We start from the raw sequence: 19,985 nt of genomic DNA on the forward strand, positions 1-19,985 counted from the left end.
GCTGAAATCACTTATTGTTACTCGAGCAGCAGCGGTAACATTATGTTTATGAACTTCTGAGGTAAAACGGCTGGTCTTTTGAGAGACACCATTCCACTTAACTGTGCCACGCACAGTCCACATTTGCTCGGGCCACTTTGTTTTTCTTGGACAGGGTTATATATTCTAAATATACCTGCTGCCCTTCACAGTCTGTGGTTTCCGCACCATTGTGTTTACTTGGCTAAAAGCTGGCGATGCGAAGTAAAAAAGCAGAAAAATTGATATTAACTTCTCTGTCTGCACTTAAGCAACCGGAAGAAGGAGCCAGAAGGGGCTGGCTGGGGAGACAGGAAGCCCCAAACTCTACCCTCACCCCTAGGCCTTCTTTCCTGCTTCCTGGTTTTGCTAAATCTGTACCCCAGGGTCGAACACGACTGAAGGGGAAACTTTACCTTTTACAGAGATCAGTTGCCCTATGTGAAATGGTAACATCAGAGGGCAGAGTCTTCTGGTAGGGGTGGGTCCTGAGCCAGATACTGGTGGATCTCACCCCATCAGCAGGGGCTGATGGGAATTGTAGTCCACGAACATCTGAAGCGCCAGAGTTGGACACCTCTGGTCTATGGTATATCACCGAGTGTAAGAGAAATGGAAGTCTTAAAAGTACCCTGCTGAGTTTCCCTGCCCTCAAACCCCACCTGTGCCAGGAGCAGCCGTGGCGTAGGAGGTTAAGAGCTCGTGTTTCTAATCTGGAGGAACCGGGTTTGATTCCCAGCTCTGCCGCCTGAGCTGTGGAGGCTTCTCTGGGGAATTCAGATTCGCCTGGGCACTCCCACACACGCCAGTCAAGATCTTGGGCTAGGGTCACAGTTTGTCGGGAGCTCTCTCAACCTCACTCCACTGGCACAGGGTGTTTGTTGTGAGGGGGGAAGGGCAAGGAGATTGTCAGCCCCTTTGAGTCTCCTGCAGGAGAGAAAGGGGGGATATAAATCCAAACTCCTCCTCCTCCTCCTCCTCCCATTGTGGTCTTACCTCTGTGTGCGTAAAGCCTTGCATTGTGGTGGATCTTAGTGGCTAAGAGGTTGTGATCTAGAAGAGTTTGGAAGAGTTTGGGTTTATATCCCCCCTTTCTCTCCTGCAAGGAGACTCAAAGGGGCTTACAATATCCTTTTCCTTCCCCCACCCTCACAACAAACACCCTGTGAGGTGGGTGGGGCTGAGAGAGCTCCGAAGAACTGTGACTAGCCCAAGGTCACCCAGCTGGCACAATGTGTTGGAGTGCACGGGCTAATCTAGTTCCCCAGATAAGCCTCCACAGCTCAAGTGGCAGAGCTGGGAATCAAACCCGGTTCTCCAGATTAGGGTGCGTCTGCTCTTCACCGCTACACAACTGCAGCTCCTAGGGGGTACTCAGTTCAAATCTTGCCCTCACATCTCTTTCTCTCTCTCCCCCTTTCTCAGCCAGGGTTGCCAGATACAGTTTGGAAAATTGGGAGCGTGGCCAGGGGAAGGCAGGGAAGATCTTCAGTGGAGTATAATGCCACTGAGGCCACGCTTCAAATCTACAGTTTCTCCAGGGAAATTATTATCTCTGTCACCAGGAGATCAGTTCACACAATCACAATCACCTTTATTGGCATTAGGTATGAGACAGTGGTTATACACTATTATTAAATTATTAAATTTAAAATCATATATGACATCTATGGATTTTGCTTTCCAACTTGACAGTTCATTTATATAGATATAAAATGGATTAAAAGGGTTTAGCCATTCAATTCTAAGACAAATTTGTAAAACAGATACCCTTTGACTATATTTAAGATCCAACGCCAGGAAATATCTGGCACTTCCCGATGTAGTTCTATTTGCTAAAAGGATATATCCACTCCTCGGGCTCTGGAGAATTACTAATTAAAGCAACAGGATAATTAAATTTTCCTAATATTAAAATAAGTAAATAACTAACATTGAGCCTTTACATACACATTTTATAATAACCCATGGCTGAAGAATATTGCTCAATTATATATAGTTTATATTTGCATGATAACTGATTTCATTCAACTTTGCGTTCAGTATCTTTGGCTGAAAAATTATCATCTTGAATTTCACTACAAAAAGTTCCATTCATAAAGTTACACATCTCTTAGGTACATGACCTTTAACAAGTAGCTGGCTAATCCAGGAGATCAGTCGTAATTCTGGGAGACCTCTCCATGCTGCACCTGGAGGTTGGCAACTCTACTATCATCCATCCCCCTCCCTCCCCCCCCACCATAAGAGGATAATAAATCCAGCCTTACTTGCAGGGCTGTTGTAAAGATTTTTTAAAAAAATCCCTTAAGGTGTACTTTGAACAGTGGAAGTGCTCTACAAACAGCACACGTTATTCCATGGTGTTTGTACAGCGTATTTGTGTGTCCCCCCCCCCCCCCGTGTTACAGCACCTTTCTTGGACAGGAAATGGCTCTCTCTTCCGGAAAACGCCACGCCACCCGTTTTGTACGTTGAAGATTTTACAAAACAAATGCTCCAATATTTGCAGAACGACTGTGTAACGTCTGTGTTTGATTTCAGTATTTTGTATTGGGCAGTAAACTTGGTAACAGGTATGCAAGAACATTTATCCTTTGACCGTACAGTGTAATTCATAGGGGCCAATTTGTATTTGACCGTATTACATAGTTAACGTAAAAAGAGTCCGACTGGATCAGACAAGTGTCCATCGGATCCAGCGTCCTGCTCTCAACAGTGACCAGCAAAACGGGGAAGTTCACAAGCAGGTAGTGGCTGCTTGCTTCCAGATGTTGGTATTCAAAGAAAGACTACCTTTAATTATGGAGGTTCTAATAATAATTATAAGAAGAATAAGAAGAGTTTGGATTTCTATCCCGCCTTTCTCTCCTGCAGGAGACTCAAAGGGGCTGACAATCTCCTTGCCCTTCCCCCCTCACAACAAACACCCTGTGAGGTAGGTGGGGCTGAGAGAGCTCCGAGAAGCTGTGACTAGCCCAAGGTCACCCAGCTGGTGTGTGTGGGAGTGTACAGGCTAATCCGAATTCCCCAGATAAGCCTCCACAGCTCAGGCGGCGGAGCTGGGAATCGAACCCGGTTCCTCCAGATTAGAAACACGAGCTCTTAACCTCCTACGCCACTGCTGCTCCTTAAGCTCTTAAGACTGGCGATTAAACATTAGAGCTTCATTCTGCTGGCAGTTTGGAAGTTTCATTGACAAAAATCATGCGCTTCCCACACCCCTCCTCTCTCAATTATATTCTACAAACGCAGCCCACGTTTTGAAGCCTTTCCATATTTTTATCTGTTTGAATGAAATATTTATACATCCACCCACACTAATAAACTCCAAAGTGGCATTACATGTGTTTAAAACGTCAGCTAAACATAAAACAGAACAAAAAAAATCAAAGCAAACATCATCAGCCGCAAAACTCAAAATCAACCGGATGCTGTCCACGAGGCAGATAAGACCGAGAGTTACTTTAAGAACATAAGAACATAAGAACTAGCCTGCTGGATCAGACCAGAGTCCATCTAGTCCAGCACTCTGCTACTCGCAGTGGCCCACCAGGTGCCTTTGGGAGCTCACGTGCAGGTGAACTTTGAAGGAAGGAGGGGGGGTGTGTGGAGTGGAATTGGCACAGCCAAGCCCCTGAAAGAGAATACCTGGATGGGGTATTAGTGCAGCCAACCTCCAGGTGGTCCCTGGAGATTTCCCAGAATTCCAAGCAACAGAGATCACTTCCTCTGAAGGAAATGGCTCATTTGGGTGGTATTATATTCTGTCAACCCCCAATTCAGAGCTCCCCAAACCCCACCTTCCCCAGTTTCTGCCCCCCACCATAAAAGGATAATAAATCCAGCCTTACTTGCAGGGCTGTTGTAAAGATTTTTTAAAAAAACCCCTTAAGGGGTACTTTGAACAGTGGAAGTGCTCTACAAACAGTACACGTTATTCCACGGTGTTTGTACAGCATATTTGTCCCCCCCCCCCCCCCCCCCTGTGTTACAGCATCTTTCTTGGAGAGGAAATGACTCTCTCTTCCGGAAAACACCACGCCACCCATTTTGTATGTTGAAGATTTTACAAAACAAATGCTCAAATATTTGCAAGAATTTTCCAACCTGGAATTGGTGACCCCCGAATTTCCAAATTTCATGCCTCCCAGGGCTCTTCATAGACTTCCAGCTTTGCTAGATGTAAATGCTGCCTTTTGACACACTCAGGCCAATCTGCCGCCTTTCCCATATGTAGCCTTAAGGATGCCAATATCCAGGTAAGGGCTGGAGACATCTCAGAATTACAATTGACAGCCGGACTATACAATTCACTTGTTCACTCATTATTTACTTGCTTAAAACATTTATTCCACCTCTCCTGGAGAAAGCAGCTGCTTGGGAAGGTGGACTCTGTGGCATCAAACCCTATCAAGGTCTTTGAGAGCCAGCGTGGTGTCGTGGTTAAGAGTGATGGACTCTGATCTGGAGAACCGGGTTTGATTCTCCGCTCCTCCACATGAGTGGCAGACTCTAAACTGGTGAACTGAATTTGTTTCTTTGGTGCTCTATATGAAGCCTGCTAGGTGACCTTGGGCTAGTCCAGGGGTCTGCAACCTGCGGCTCTCCAGATGTTCACGGACTACAAATCCCATCAGCCCCTGCAAACAGGGCCAATTGGCCATGCTGGCAGGGACTTTTGGGAATTGTAGTCCATGAACATCTGGAGAGCTGCGGGTTGCAGACCCCTGGACTAGTCATAGTTCTCTTAGAACTCTCTCTGCCCCCGCCTACCTCACAAGGTGTCTGCTGTGAGGAGAGGAAAGGAAAGGAGCTTGTAAGCTGCTTTCAGACTGCTGGCAGTTGAGAAAAGTGGGGTATAAATCCAAATTCTCCTTCCCTGCTATAAGCCCTACACTTCCAAGGTCCATCCCGAAATTTCCAGGTATTTCTGAACCTGGAGTGGCCAACACTGCAAGGCCTGGGTAATTTTTTGGACCTGAGAAAGCAGACGTTCTTGAGGATCTTCTCTGAGCTGCTTTGGAGATGGTTGCCTTGAAAGTGGGAGCATTTATTAATATTCATAAAAACAACAATATTCAGGCTGCCGTTCTGTTCCTTTCTGAGATTTAACACACACACACCCTGGCTTTTGCACAGTGGCTCTATAGCCTCTGCCATTGTGAGTCCCAACGCACCACTCTGTTCTATCTGCTCCTTGTGTTTGTCTTGACAAAACCTCTTAATCTGATTTTTTTAAAAAAATGAGAGGGAGCCAGACAGAAACCAGGATTGGAACTGACGCCCTTAATATGGTTTCTTTTATGTTGATCCAATCAACGATGAAAAGAAAACTAAGCAGAGGAGCAGGAATCTTTCCTCCTTGTGGTCCAGTCATTCGTATTTATTCGTGGTCGCTAGTAAGGAAACATGGGATTGATGTGTAAGACCTGATGTTGCAGTTTTCCTTCTGAAGTATGTCCTGATATTCAGTGGGGCTTGCTCCCAAGTAACTGTGCATGGGACCCAAACCATCATGCCCCAACACAGTTCCACCAACTGTTTAAAAAGTGCTTCTTATCAGTAGCATTTCCTGCGGACATTATCAGGGGAGCCAACAATGTTTTTCTCCCTGCCTTGAAGAGATACTGCACCTGTTGATTTCTGCCTGTTAAAGATACAGGAGCAAGCCAGTTCGGTTGTGGCTGGGCATTTGGCAACACTACAATCATATTTCCTTCTAATCTGGGTGGGTGGAAATTCCAGGGAAGCTAGCCACACTGAACTCAGCAGGGTTTCCTTCCAAGTTCTGAGTGGATGGCCAAGGTGATCATATAGCAGGACTGGTGTTCCAGGTGATGGTTGGGTCAAATATCTGCAAGAGACCTTTACTTGTTTCTCAACCTTACCTGCTGCCAGACATTATGGTCCCACTGAACTCTGGTCTAAGTGCAACTTTGACAAAAAATAAAAGCAGCGTGAACTAAATTTTAGACATTTGATTCTGGATACGTTTATCATAAGAACATAAGAACAAGCCAGCTGGATCAGACCAGAGTCCATCTAGTCCAGCTCTCTGCTACTCGCAGTGGCCCACCAGGTGCCTTTGGGAGCTCACGTGCAGGAGGTGAAAGCAAGGGCCTTCTGCTGCTGCTGCTGCTCCCGAGCACCTGGTCTGCTAAGGCATTTGCAATCTCAGATCAAAGAGGATCAAGATTGGGAGCCATAAATCGACTTCTCCTCCATACATCTGTCCAAGCCCCTTTTAAAGCTATCCAGGTTAGTGGCCATCACCACTTCCTGTGACAACATATTCCAAACACCAATCACACGTTGCGTGAAGAAGTGTTTCCTTTTATTAGTCCTAATTCTCCCCGCCAGCATTTTCAATGTATGCTCCCTGGTTCTAGTATTGTGAGAAAGAGAGAAAAATGTCTCTCTGTCAACATTTTCTACCCCATGCATAATTGTATAGACTTCAATCATATCCCCCCTCAGCCGCCTCCTCTCCAAACGAAAGAGTCCCAAACGCTGCAGCCTCTCCTCATAAGGAAGGGGCTCCAATCCCTCAATCATCCTCGTTGCCCTTCTCTGCACTTTTTCTATCTCTTCAATATCCTTTTTGAGATGTGGCGACCAGAACTGGACACAGTACTCCAAGTGCGGTCGCACCACGGCTTTATATAAGGGCCTGACAATCCTTGCAGTTTTATTATCAATTCCTTTCCTAATTATTTCCTAATTATCTCTCCTTTTTTTTGTGGTGATGCCAACTGACCAGAAGAAAAAATACCTGGACCTGCTGTTCTGCCTTTAATGATACCCCAGTCTTCAGAAATCAACACACTAAAGCCTTGTGCGGCATGAAGAGAAGCATTCCAACCAAATAATGTTTGCAGTTCAAGATTAAAGGGAGCAGAGCATGGGTTGGTAAAAGGTTGACAAAACAGGAAAATTCTTGTCTCTTTATTTTTAAACAAATCCGCTTGGCTGGCATCAAGAACTAGAGAAATAACTGAATCGGAACAAGGACGCCTGCAAGGAAAGAACACAGACCCAAACTGCCAGCAGTACTTTGGGGGAGGGGGGGAAGTCTGGATCCCCATTTCACGGATTCATCCAACTTTGCATTCGAAATATACACCTCCATATAAGGAGGGAGCCCCCCAAAGACCAGTCAGTCCAAAGTTTAACGTTACTTAGATATCCTGGTGCAAACTATTCTTTGTTGTCTAGAACTGAAAGCAGAGAAGCTCTTACCTGTCGAGGCAGAGAAGGGGAACGGCAGCTTCCCAGCTCGAGCACCCGGCTGCGCACCCAAGCAGTGCCCTTGGCAGTCTGGAGTTTAAAGGCACCGTGTCCCTCGCCTTGTCAGGAGTGGGTGACTTCAGGGGGAGGGGCTGATGAGCAACCGGAGGAGTGGGGGCAGAGAGATGGGATCCTCTCCGAATCTCCCTGGGGGGAGCCCTCAGCATGCCACATCTCTCTAGGGTTAGCCTTGCGGATGTTTTGGCATGTACCCAGCAAAGCACACGGGCCTCTCTAGCAAGGGGAGAGGGGGTGAGATGCGTGGGTGGCGAGGAGAAACACGACATTATGAGCTCGGATTGCTGTTCTAGGAGTTGCAGCCCAGTGGGTGTTCACCAGTGGTGGGATCCAAACATTTTAGTAACAGGTTCCCATGGTGGTGGGATTCAAACTGTGGCGTAGCGCCAATGGGGCTGGGCGGGGCATGATGGGGGCGTGGCTGGGCATTCCGGGGGTGGGGCATTCTTGGGCGGGGCTGTGGCAAGGACGCAGCCACTGCGCCGGTCCTTGGGCGGGAAACGAATGCATGCAGGCGCAGGCTGCCACGCACGCCGGTGCACCTCCTGCTAGACTGCTTCAAGTTCTGCGCGCTACTGCAGAGAGGAGGGGCTTAACTAAGGCAAAAATCACGGGGCAAAATCACCCATTAGTGACCCCCTCTCGGCACACACAAATAATTAGTAACCTACTCTCAGGAACCTGTGAGAACCTGCTGGATCCCACCTCTGGTGTTCACCTTTGGGACAGTGGAGGAAGGAAAGGTGATATTGTGATAGGTATTGCCACAAAAGGGGAAACGCTAAAATGTAGAGTTGTCAGGTTCCTCCAGCCATCAACGAGGAATGGGGAATGGTGTTGTCACATCCAGGTTGGGAAATTCCTGGAGCTTTGGGATGGAGCTTTGGGATTGTGGGTTAAGAGGCCATAGAGTTCACCCTGCAAACCATTTGTTGTCTTCAGGGACACTGATTTCTGTAGTTGGGACCTGAGCTGTAATTCCGGGGGTGCCCAGGACCCAACTGGGACTGGCATCTCTACAAAGCCAGCATGGTGTAGCGTAGTGGTTAAGAGCAGGTGGATTATAACCTGGAGAATCAGGTTTGATTCCCCACTCCTCCACCTGAGTGGCAGAGGCTTATTCAGAACCAGGATGTCTCTTCCTCAAGACTCCTACAAGCCTCCTGCTGGGTGACTTCTTGGGCTAGTCCCAGTTCTTTGAACTCTCTCGCCCCACCTTACTCCCACAAGGTGTCTGTTGTGAGTGAGAGTGGAAGCTGGAAAGGGAGCAACGTAGCTTTCACCTTGAGTCTCCCTTGCTGGACATAAAAGATGGGATATAAACTCCAAAGTATTATTACATATATTACATATTATTATTATTATTGTTGTTGTTGTTGTTGTTGTTGTTGTTGTTGTTGTTGTTGTTGTTATTAAATGTTGTAATTTTGAAAAGCCCAACAAATATTAAAGACTCATATAATACTCGGTTCAGCAAACTTATATCAGGATTTTTAATTACAATATTGGCAACGAAAGAGGGAAGCAATCCTTTTTCTTTGGGAGCAGGAACGTTTCCAAAAAAATACTTTAGGAGGCAGAATGGAAAAACACCTCAAAATCCAGCAATTAAATTATCACATATCACATAGACACATTGACACAGTTGAATATCATCATTTATCATCATGTCATCATTGAATATTGATATTAATATTGACACACACACACACACACGAGATATGTGTGTGTGTGTGTGTGTGTGTGTATGAATGTGTATGTATGTATGTGTGTGTGTGTATGTATATATACACATATGTGTGTGTGTGTGTGTGTGTGTGTTTGTGTGTGTATATATACATACACACATATATATAGTGTGGAGAGAGAGGATAGGGAAATACATGTCTCTCTCTCACAATACGAGAATGTGGAGTCATCTGCTGAAGCAGAATGGCGAGAGATTCAAAGCAGACAAAAAGTAACGTTTCTTCACATGATGCAGAGTTCAAACTGTGGGACTCCCTGCCACATGATGTGCTAATGGCTGCCAACTTGGAAGGCTTTAAGAGGGGAATGGATGTGTTCATGGAGGACAGAGCGATTCACGGCTTCTAGTCAAATTGGATACTCGTCATGATGCACACCACTCCTCTCCAGCATCAGAGGAGTATGCCTGCTATATTAGGTGCTGTGGAACACAAGCAAGATAAACTAATAAGATAAGATAAACGGCTGCAGTTGTCTTATTAGTGGGCTTCCTAGAGCAGCCATTCTCAACCAGGGTTCCCTGGTACCCTGGGGTGCCGTGAGCATGTGTCCTTAGGTACCACGGCAACACTACCACCCCCCCTCATTTTTGTGGTGTCTCCCATCGGCGCCAGCAAGGACCTGGAGCTGGCCCATGGGGCAGGGCCTGCCACAAGGTCAGCAGCCACCCCCACCCCCACTGCTACCCTTCACCCTGGGAGGGGAAGGTGGGGGTGTGTGGCAAGCAGGGGCAATGGGAGGGGAAGGTGGAGGGTGGCGGCAGGGGTCCCGTGAGATATGAAGAGTGAGGTCAAGGGTACCCTGACCTCAAAAAGGTTGGGGAACACTGTCCTAGAGGCACTGGTTGGCCCTCTGCAGAAGCGTATCTGACTGGGGACAAGGGGTAACCCCTGTCCCCAGGTGCAACTAATCTGGTCTCATGGGGGGTGCAAAATTGGCCCCACACATGACCAAATGCCTTTGGGAAGATGACGAGCAGTCTTCGCGCTCCCATGACCCCATGGCCCCTCGTAGTCTTCGGGCTCCCACGGCCCCATGACAGCCACCAACCCACCAGCGAGCTGGCTTCTGCCTTTCCCAGTCCCTAGGAAAAGGAGGAGCCGGCCTCCAGGGACCCGCAAGGGGGGGGGGCATTTTCCCTCCATACGCCTCTGCCACTCTGGGAACAGACTGGTGGTCTGACCCAGCATGGCCTTTCTGACATTCTTTTGAGTTTCTTTCTAAGATTTCCAAATATCTAAACATAAGTGCATTCACAATTGTTGTCTATATGCCATGCATTCAGATAACGATAATGGAGGTAGGCAGGAGAGCCAGCGAGGCGTAGTAGTGACGAGTGGTGAACTCTAATCTGGAGAACTGGGTTTGATTCTCCACTCCTCCACATAAGCGGCCAACTTTGATCTGACGAACTTGGATTTGTTTCCCTTCTCCTCCACATGAAGCCTGCTGGGCGACCTTGGGCTTGCAGTTCTCTCCGAACTCTCTCAGCCCCACAAAGTGTCTGTTGTGGGGAACAGAACAGAGGGAGTTTGTAAGCTGCTTTGAGACTCCTTGGGGTCGAGAAAAGCGAGATATAAAACCAACTCTTCTGCATTATCTCTTCACTGTTGTAATCAAAGTCTTCCTGAAAACTTTCAATAGGGAATCCATTCGACCAGAGGTGGGATGCAGCAGGTTCTCACAGGTTCCCGAGAGTAGATTACTAATTATTTGTGTGTGCCGAGAGGGGGTTACTAATTGGGGGTTTTGCCACGTGATTTTTGCCTTAGTGACGCCCCTCCTCTCAGCAGTAGCGCGCAGAACTTGAAGCAGTTCTAGCAGGAGGTAGTGCACCGGGCGCGCGGGCAGCCTGCTTCGCGCGCGGTATTCGCTTTCCCCGCCTAAGGATCGGCGAGCTGCCAGCCCTTGCCACAGCCCCGCCCAGGAATGCCCCGCCCCTGGAATGCCCGACCACGCCCCCATTGTGCCCCACCCAGCCCCATTGGCGCTACGCCACTGTTTGAATCCCACCACCATGGGAACCGGTTACTAAAATTTTTGGATCCCACCACTGGATACGCCCTCTTAATCATTTGCCTCCATGTTTCAGAACAGCGGCTGCCAAATGACCGTTACAAATGGACTGCCTTGATCCTGTGCCTTTAGCAGCCATTGGACCCACATAAATCGGCAGCTGAAGCTTGTGAAGGGTTGCTTCTGGCTGATGTCAGCTTGTTGAAAGCCTGGGAGCAGGGGTCACAGAAAAACATGGCCGCCCCTTCTCGAACTGACCCATAGCATTCAAAACAAGAGGTGGGAACAGAACCCTGTCTCAGTCAACACTTAGTCCCTAGATTAGGACGGCTTCAGAGGTGGGATCCAGCAGGTTCTCACCAGTTCCCGAGAGTGGGTTACTAATGACTTGTGTGTGCCGAGAGGGGGTTACTAATTGGGTCTGCTTTTCTGTTAGAAATCCCATTAGGTCCAAAAATCATCAAGTCCTGTTGTTTCCTATGTGGCTGGTTAGCGAAGGTAGAAAACGGGATCATTCTCCCTGTTGGGGCTGTTTTAAAAACATGTTCTAGAAATATGGCAAAGTCCCTTGTTTAAGGAAAGTCTCCTTCTTTGGATTTCTAGAAACAAAATTAAGTATTTGAAAGTATTAAGTATTTGACAGGCAGTCAAATAGAGGAGAAGTAGTTGTTTCTGTTGGCAGGAGACGATAGGACTTGCTAGAATGAGTTTAAATTACGGACAGAAAGATACCAGCTGGAAATTAGGAACTTGTTTTTTACAGTAAGAGTTTTTTACAGTCACAGAGAAATTATTAATGCCCCGCCCTCGGAATGCCCGGCCACGCCCCCGTCGTGCCCTACCTAGCCCCATTGGCGCTACGCCACTGTTTGAATCCCACCAGCCTGGGAACCGGTTACTAAAATTTTTGGATCCCACCACTGGGCGGCCTCATCCTTTTTGAACCAGATGGCACCGTTGGAATTCTGACACAGTGGTGGGTGCAGCCACAAAATGGCTTCTGCTGGCGGTAGAGCCAGCCACAAAATGCCACAGCTCGCCTTCAGTCACACAGTGAAGATCTTTGTGCTGCGTTGGCAGCTGCTGCCAAAAAATCTGTACAGTGAACCAGATTTCCAACGGCCGCTCAGAGGCCTTGCTGGGCAAAAGCCCCATCGGGCTGTAATCACTTCCCGAAAACACTTGGTGAAAGATATCACCCCTGCCCTAGATGTTTGTCTGTTCTAATTGGAGGTCACCCATCTGGAGGAGCAGCCGTGGCGTAGTGGCTAAGGGCAGTGGCTAAGAGCAGGTGCACTCTGATCTGGAGGAACCGGGTTTGATTCCCAGCTCTGCCACTTGAGTTGTGGAGGCTTATCTGAGGGATTCAGAGTAGCCTGGGCACTCCCACACACGCCAGCTGCGTGACCTTGGGCTAGTCACAGCTTCTGGAAGCTCTCTCAGCCCCACCCACCTCACAGGGTGTTTGTTGTGAGGGGGGAAGGGCAAGGCGGTTGTAAGCCCCTTTGAGTCTCCTGCAGGAGAGAAAGGGGGGATATAAATCCAAACTCTTCTTTTTCTCCTCCTCAGGAACATGCCTCTCCTAATATTTAAGAGTAGACACAACCCTGTTTGACAAACCCCAAGAGTCATCGTGCCTGTCATCCATCAGTCTGGGTCTCGGGAGACTATTTGGCAATTATCAGAGACATCGGAGAAGGAAAAGTAAAGAATTAAGCAACATGGGTGGATGAATCGGTCTACAATCGGTTGAATCATGTGGGTAGATTTGTAAGCGAGCTGCAAACCCAGTTAGAATGAGAAATGGAGTGGTGTTTGTCGTAAAGCAGAAAGGCTGTGTAGTAGTTAAACAAGTAGTAGTTAAATAAGGCCATTGCTTTCACATCCTGCACGTGAGCTCCCAAAGGCACCTGGTGGGCCACTGCGAGTAGCAGAGAGCTGGACTAGATGGACTCTGGTCTGATCCAGCAGGCTAGTTCTTATGTTCTTATTTACCTATGCATATATGGGATGTTTCTTTGTACCGGGCCAGGTCCTTGGACAGAGAATTGAAATATAGATGCCATACATCCTTTCTTATCACATTTAAGCTTATTTGACTGCTTCAACAGCATCGAGGTGTAATTTATAATTTGGATATAAAATTGTACTATGTGGCCCATCAATTAAATGTAGAAGAAGAAGAAGAGTTTGGATTTATATCCCCCTTTTCTCTCCTGCAGGAGACTCAAAGGGGCTGACAATCTCCTTGCCCTTCCCCCCTCACAACAAACACCCTGGGAGGTGGGTGGGGCTGAGAGAGCTCCGAGAAGCTGTGACTAGCCCAAGGTCACCCAGCTGGCGTGTGTGGGAGTGTACAGGCTAATCTGAATTCCCCAGATAAGCCTCCACAGCTCAGGCGGCAGAGCGGGGAATCAAACCCGGTTCCTCCAGATTAGATACACGAGCTCTTAACCTCCTAAGCCACTGTAAAGTTACAAATTTGTAAAGTTACAAATGCTTCTTTTTAATTTGAAGGTATAAATGGGGGTTTTTTTGGTTTTCCTTACTACTAAACAGAGAGTTGTAAACGACTCTATCGGCAGACAGAGACCCATTATGCTTTCTGCGGGGCTCTGAGCACCGAGGTCCTTCCGCAATAGGGTCTCCTTGCATTTCCCTGTTTAAACGTGAGGAGCTGTCCCGCTGTGCGCTGAGTGGCCTGCAATTGCCTGCCCGCACGTGGCTCAAAGGGGAAGACTGCAAAAATGAGAGACTGGCATCACCCTTTAAAGGTAATATCGATATTGTTCGTATTGGTATCGTGGAGGTCGCTTTTGTGGGTTTTGCATTTCAAGGGAAAAGTGGTCGTTGATCCCTGAGAGGAGGGGGAGGACAGGTCCCCCCCCCCACTGCTCTCAGGGATCAATGGCAGGTTTTTCCCTTATAAAATGCAAAAGCCACAAAATAAGCCTCCACAATATTGATATAAGCAGTGGTGGGATTCAGCCGGTTCGCACCCCTTCGGCAGAACCGGTTGTTAAAATGGTGCTTGTAAACAACCAGTTGTTAAATTATTTGAATCTCACCACCGGAACCGGTTGTTAAACTATTTGAATCCCACCACTGGATATAAGCAATATCGATATTAGCTTTAAAGGGCTTTTAAAGCAGTGGCGTAGGAGGTTAAGAGCTCGTGTATCTAATCTGGAGGAACCGGGTTTGATTCCCAGCTCTGCCGCCTGAGCTGTGAAGGCTTATCTGGAGAATTCAGATTAGCCTGTGCACTCCCACACACGCCAGCTGGGTGACCTTGGGCTAGTCACAGCTTCTCGGAGCTCTCTCAGCCCCACCTACCTCACAGGGTGTTTGTTGTGAGGGGGGAAGGGCAAGGAGATTGTCAGCCCCTTTGAGTCTCCTGCAGGAGAGAAAGGGGGGATATAAATCCAAACTCTCCTCCTCCTCCTCCTCCTCCTGCTGCTGCTGCTGCTGCTGCTTCTTCTTCTTCTTCTTCTTCTTCTTCTTCTTCTTCTTCTTCTTCTTCTTCTTCTTCTTCTTCTTCTTCTTCTTCTTCTTCTTCTTCTTCTTCTTCTTCTTCTTCTTCTTCTTCTTCTTCTTCTTCTTCTTCTTCTTCTTCTTCTAAAAAGCAAACCAACTTTTGCTCTTGCCTTCGCTCTTGCTCAAAAGGGGCCACCTGGAAGGAGGGGAGGCCCAAAGCGAGAGTAAAACCTTTCAGTTTCCCCCCTCTAACAAACTGTGGGGCATCAGGGACAGCCACCAACCCAACTTTAATCGCGTCAGTATAGGAATCTCTGCCCCGCGGGAACCATCCACTCGCTGCGGGGCAGAGCGCCGGTGTATAATCGGCCATCATTTGGGTTTTGCCCTCAAGGAGGTAGAAACAAATGGAAATTGAAAACAGAAAGCAAAAATCTTGTAATGAAGAAAAGAAAGTGTGTTTGGATGAGAGCACTGTTGTAAGTCACACTAGGGCAGGGGTCTGCAACCTCTGGCTCTCCAGATGTTCATGGACTACAATGGGGCTTGCTTCTGAGTAAACCCTCCTAGGGTCGTGATTCACCAGTTCAAAGAGTTGCACGGTTGCTTCAAAGCAAAGCCAACAACTGCCACCAAGCTTACTCCTGAGTAATGCACGCCTCTGACTCAACTGTTTTTTCTTATCTAAAACCTCAGTATTCAGGTTAAATTGCCGTGTTGGCACTTTGGCTCATTCCGCACATGCAGAATAATGCACTTTGAAACTGCTTTCAGTACTCTTTGAAGCTGTGCAGAATGGCAAAATCCACTTGCAAACAGTTGTGAAAGTGGTTTGAAAATGCATTATTTTGCGTGTGCGGAAGGGGCCTTTGTGATAAATAAGTGGGCTTTGGGTTGCAGTTTGGGCACTCGGTCTCGAAAAGGTTCGCCATCACTGCCCTAGGTAATCCCATTGCCCCCTAAGGGGCAGTACCAACCACTCTGGGAACCGCTGCCCTAAGCAATACTTAATAAACACGATAATGCTGGACGACATTATAAGATGAATTGTAATGAAATTAAATAGATAAAAAGCCAGAATTTTAACTCCTGATTTCAAATATCCCTCTCTGCAAAGGGTCGGGTGCCCTTGAAAATTCTTTTTCCCGAAGTTTTTGACAAAATGCAGGAATTTGAGATTAAACTCGGCTTGCTGATCAACTCTCTGAATAGCATGCACTCGGGTGTTCAAACCATCTCAACTCATGGCAGAAAATAAAGCTTGAATGCAAATTTCAATGGAAATGTGAAAGCGTGGCAGGAAATATAATTCTGAGCTACAGGATTGGATGGAGCGGGTGCACGGGGGGGGAGCGGATGACGCTTGGGAAAGTAAACACATTAATAAAATGGCTGATTTTTAAAGAAAATAGCAAAAATTACGGAAGCTTTCGCATCTATTTGCAGATGTGGGTTTGGAAAATGTCAGCCGTGTTGCAGAGCCACAAAAGAGGACCCCGTGGGATTGAAACGTGGTTAGAAATGTTTTAAACCATTAAAGTAAATTCACCATTGCTGGGAAATACCAAAATTAAAAGGAAATTTGTTTTCTTCACAGAGTTGTTCTTCAACTTACAGATTTCAAACTTGCATCTTAAAACCGACTTTGAGATCACAGTCTAACAGAACTGCACTCTGGTTCTCAAAGTCTGACCTGAGATAAATCAATACCTGTCAACCCACAAAGGAGACTGACAAAATAGAAGTATTAATTCTGGACCATCTTACAGGGTTATCGTTAAGACTGCTAATGAATATATCTTTAAGCGATCCAAAACGACAATCCGTTTAAACGGTTAAAAAGCACTATTTAAATTCTGTGTTTAATCCAGAAACCTAAAATGCTTACCTCAGTGACTGATAAGTCCCATAATATTTCTGAGAATGCACTATATTTACATTTGGCCGAATGAAGAGTCCTGTGTAGCCAGAAAGGCTGCACACTGGCAAAAATGGCTCCATCAACAAAATTTAATGAAGTCAGCAGAAAAGTCAGCAGAAACGAAGAGGAACCGTGTTAGTTTATCGGCCGCAAAAATTAGCAGCACCTCAAAGTCATGCAGAGTTTATTCCAGGTGAAGGTTTTCTGGACTAGAACCCCACAGGAATGGAAGATAAAAGGGTGTTTATCAGAAACCACGAATATCTCCACCTTATACACCAAAGAGTCCGTGTCAGATTCCTGTTCCTCACAAATCACCCATCTTATTTCATCTCTATTGTTTGGCCTTATTCAAACATTATGAGTTGGCAGCATTGTCAGTTAGCAGAGCTTAAGAAAAAGAAGAGGAGGAGGAGCAGTTGGGATTTATTCACTGCCTTTCTCTCCTGTAAGGAGACACAAAGGGGCTTACAAATGCATTTTCCTTTCCTCTCCCCGCAGAGGCGTTCCTCCCATTGGGCAAAGTGGGCAGCTGCCCAGGGCACCACCTTGTGGTGGGCGACAAAATTGCAGGTTCGTTTGTGGGGGATTTTGTATTTTTAGTGTTTTTTCAGTTTTTGGCCTGCAGGGGGCGCGGATTTTAGGCTAGCAGCACCAAATTTTCAGGGAGTTTTTGGGAGACTCTCCTGATGATATGACCCGGGTTTGGTGAGGTTTGGTTTAGAGGGTCCAAAGTTATGGACTCCCAAAGGGAGTGTCCCATCCCCCATTGTTTCCGATGGGAGCTAATAGGAGATGGGGGCTGCACCTTTGAGGGTCCATAACCTTGGACCCCCTGAACCAAACTTCACCAAACCTGGGTGGTATCATCAGTAGGGTCTCATGAGGATACTCTGAAATTTTGGTGCTGCTATCTTAATAATTGCACCCCTGACAGCAGGAACCCCCTAAATTTCCCCAGATTCTCTTTTTAAATCCAGATTTTGTGAGTTGGGGGGGATGTTCTATAATGTGATGGCTGACTTTTGAAACGACCTGGTGTGGAAAAAAATCATTTGTTTGATCACAGTGCAAGGGGAGGTGGTCGCTCATGGGGCACATCAAAGCCGTCAGAGTTTTGCCCAGGGCTCCAGTTTGCCTAGGTAAGGAATTCCATAGAAGCAGAAATAAAAGGCTCTTTGGTGTAAAAGACCGTTTATTCAGACATCTTCCAGAAGCTCAAGTACAGAGTGGTAGGGAATAAGATCTCCCACTTAGCAAAGTTCTGCCAGTGTTAGTAACTCTGTCCATCCGCATCCCCCTCCCGGATTCCCATGGCGGAACGGGAGGTCTCATCTCCCTACGCAGAGATGGAAAAGGTCTCCCGCGCCGGAGAAGCTGGCCCATCGCCCGGGCTGTGGAATGTAGTCAAGGTCAGGCACGTTGCCTCTGTCACCACCCAGCCAGTGTTCCCTTGCACTCCATGCAAACCTTGTGAGTGCAGGTGAGGAGAGGAAGCAGCGCGATTTGTGAGTTGTGCTTGAGTCTTGCCCCAGCCGCCAGCGCAGAAAGGTGGCGTATAAATCCGAACTCCTCCTCCTCCTTTTCTTCCTCTTCTTGAACATTGGCATGAAGCCCTGCACAGTCAGTGCTTGGGGAAAGCAGTCAACTCTGTGTGCGTGTGCGTGTGCGTGTGCGTGTGCGGGGCAGCGTGTGCGCAAAGGCAGCGCAGCGCAAAGGCAGCGTGTAAGCGCAGGCAGCGCGTGTGCGTGTGGGGCGCAGGCGCGAGGGGGGTCAATACGATGCAAAGCAAGATAATTCAATTCAGAGATGCCCTTTCTGCACCCTTCAGGCTGGTGGCGGGAGGCCTCGGGGGCAGACCTGCGATTGGCAGGGCAGAACCATTCTCCGAAATGCTACCCGTTCCACGCGCAGGGCGAGCTAGGCAAGCGGAGATACAGGGTCTCAATGCGTGGATGAGAAGGTGGTGTAAGGCAGCGGGTTTCAGATTTGTCAGGAACTGGGGAACCTTTTGGGACAAGGCAGGCCTGTACAAAAGGGACGGGCTTCATCTTAACCAAAGAGGAACCAGGGTGCTGGCGCTCAACAGTAAAAAGGTTGGCAGAACAGCTTTTAAACTGATCCTTGGGGGAAAGCCGACAGGAGCTGAGGTGACTTCGGTTCGGAATACAGAGTCCATGGGCCACTGCGAGTAGCAGAGTGCTGGACTAGATGGACTCTGGTCTGTTGCTTCAAAGCAAAGCCAACAACTGCCACCAAGCTTACTCCTGAGTAATGCGCCTCTGACTCAACTGTTTTTTTCTTATCTGAAACCTCAGTATTCAGGTTAAATTGCGTGTTAGCTTTGGCTCATTCGCTTTATGCAGAATAATGCACTTTCAAACTGCTTTCAGTGCTCTTTGAAGCTGTGCAGAATGGCAAAATCCACTTGCAAACAGTTGTGAAAGAGGTTTTGAAAATGCATTATTTTCGTGCGGAAGGGGCCTTTGTGATAAATAGAAGTGGGCTTTGGGTTGCAGTTTTGGGCACTCTAGGTCTCGAAAGGTTAAGCCATCACTGCCCTAGAGTGATCCATTTGCTACTAAGGGGCAGTATAACCCTCTGGGAACGCTGCCTAAGCAATGCTTAATAAACGATAATGCTGGGCTGACATTATAAGATGGTGTAATGAAATTAAATAGATAAAAGCCAATTTTAACTCCTGATTTCAAATATCCCTCTCTGCAAAGGGTCGGGTGCCCTTGAAAATTCTTTTTCCCGAAGTTTTTGACAAAATGCAGGAATTTGAGTGCTTCGGCTTGCTGAGTCAACTCTCTGAATATAGCATGCACTTTCGGGTGTTAGGCTTCATCTCAACTCATGGCAGAAAATAAAGCTTGAATGCAAATTTCAATGGAAATGTGAAAGCGTGGCAGGAAATGCGAATTCTGAGCTACAGGATTGGATGGAGCGGGTGCACGGGGGGGGAGCGGATGACGCTTGGGAAAGTAAACACATTAATAAAATGGCTGATTTTTAAAGAAAATAGCAAAAATTACGGAAGCTTTCGCATCTATTTGCAGATGTGGGTTTGGAAAATCGCCCGTGTTGCAGAGCCACAAAAGAGGACCCCGTGGGATTGAAACGTGGTTAGAAATGTTTTAAACCATTAAAGTAAATTCACCATTGCTGGGAAATACCAAAATTAAAAGGAAATTTGTTTTCTTCACAGAGTTGTTCTTCAACTTACAGATTTCAAACTTGCATCTTAAAACCGACTTTGAGATCACAGTCTAACAGAACTGCACTCTGGTTCTCAAAGTCTGACCTGAGATAAATCAATACCTGTCAACCCACAAAGGAGACTGACAAAATAGAAGTATTAATTCTGGACCATCTTACAGGGTTATCGTTAAGACTGCTAATGAATATATCTTTAAGCGATCCAAAACGACAATCCGTTTAAACGGTTAAAAAGCACTATTTAAATTCTGTGTTTAATCCAGAAACCTAAAAT

At 47.1% G+C, this 19,985-nt stretch overlaps 1 protein-coding gene across 1 annotated transcript in view; it reads right to left on the reverse strand.

Moving 5' to 3' along the window:
* GIPR (gastric inhibitory polypeptide receptor) overlaps positions 1-10,112 on the reverse strand; it is a 36,634-nt gene extending 26,522 nt beyond the window's left edge. Inside the window, exons 1-2 of the mRNA XM_048501740.1 lie at positions 10,034-10,112; positions 7,261-7,367 (exon numbers count right to left, since the gene is read on the reverse strand). Of these exons, the coding sequence (XP_048357697.1) occupies positions 7,261-7,367; positions 10,034-10,112 (186 nt within the window). The remainder of the gene's footprint in view (positions 1-7,260; positions 7,368-10,033) is intronic.
* Between the last annotated feature and the right edge of the window lie 9,873 nt (positions 10,113-19,985).

This window comes from Sphaerodactylus townsendi, linkage group LG06, assembly GCF_021028975.2.
Source record: "Sphaerodactylus townsendi isolate TG3544 linkage group LG06, MPM_Stown_v2.3, whole genome shotgun sequence".
NCBI lineage: Eukaryota > Metazoa > Chordata > Lepidosauria > Squamata > Sphaerodactylidae > Sphaerodactylus > Sphaerodactylus townsendi.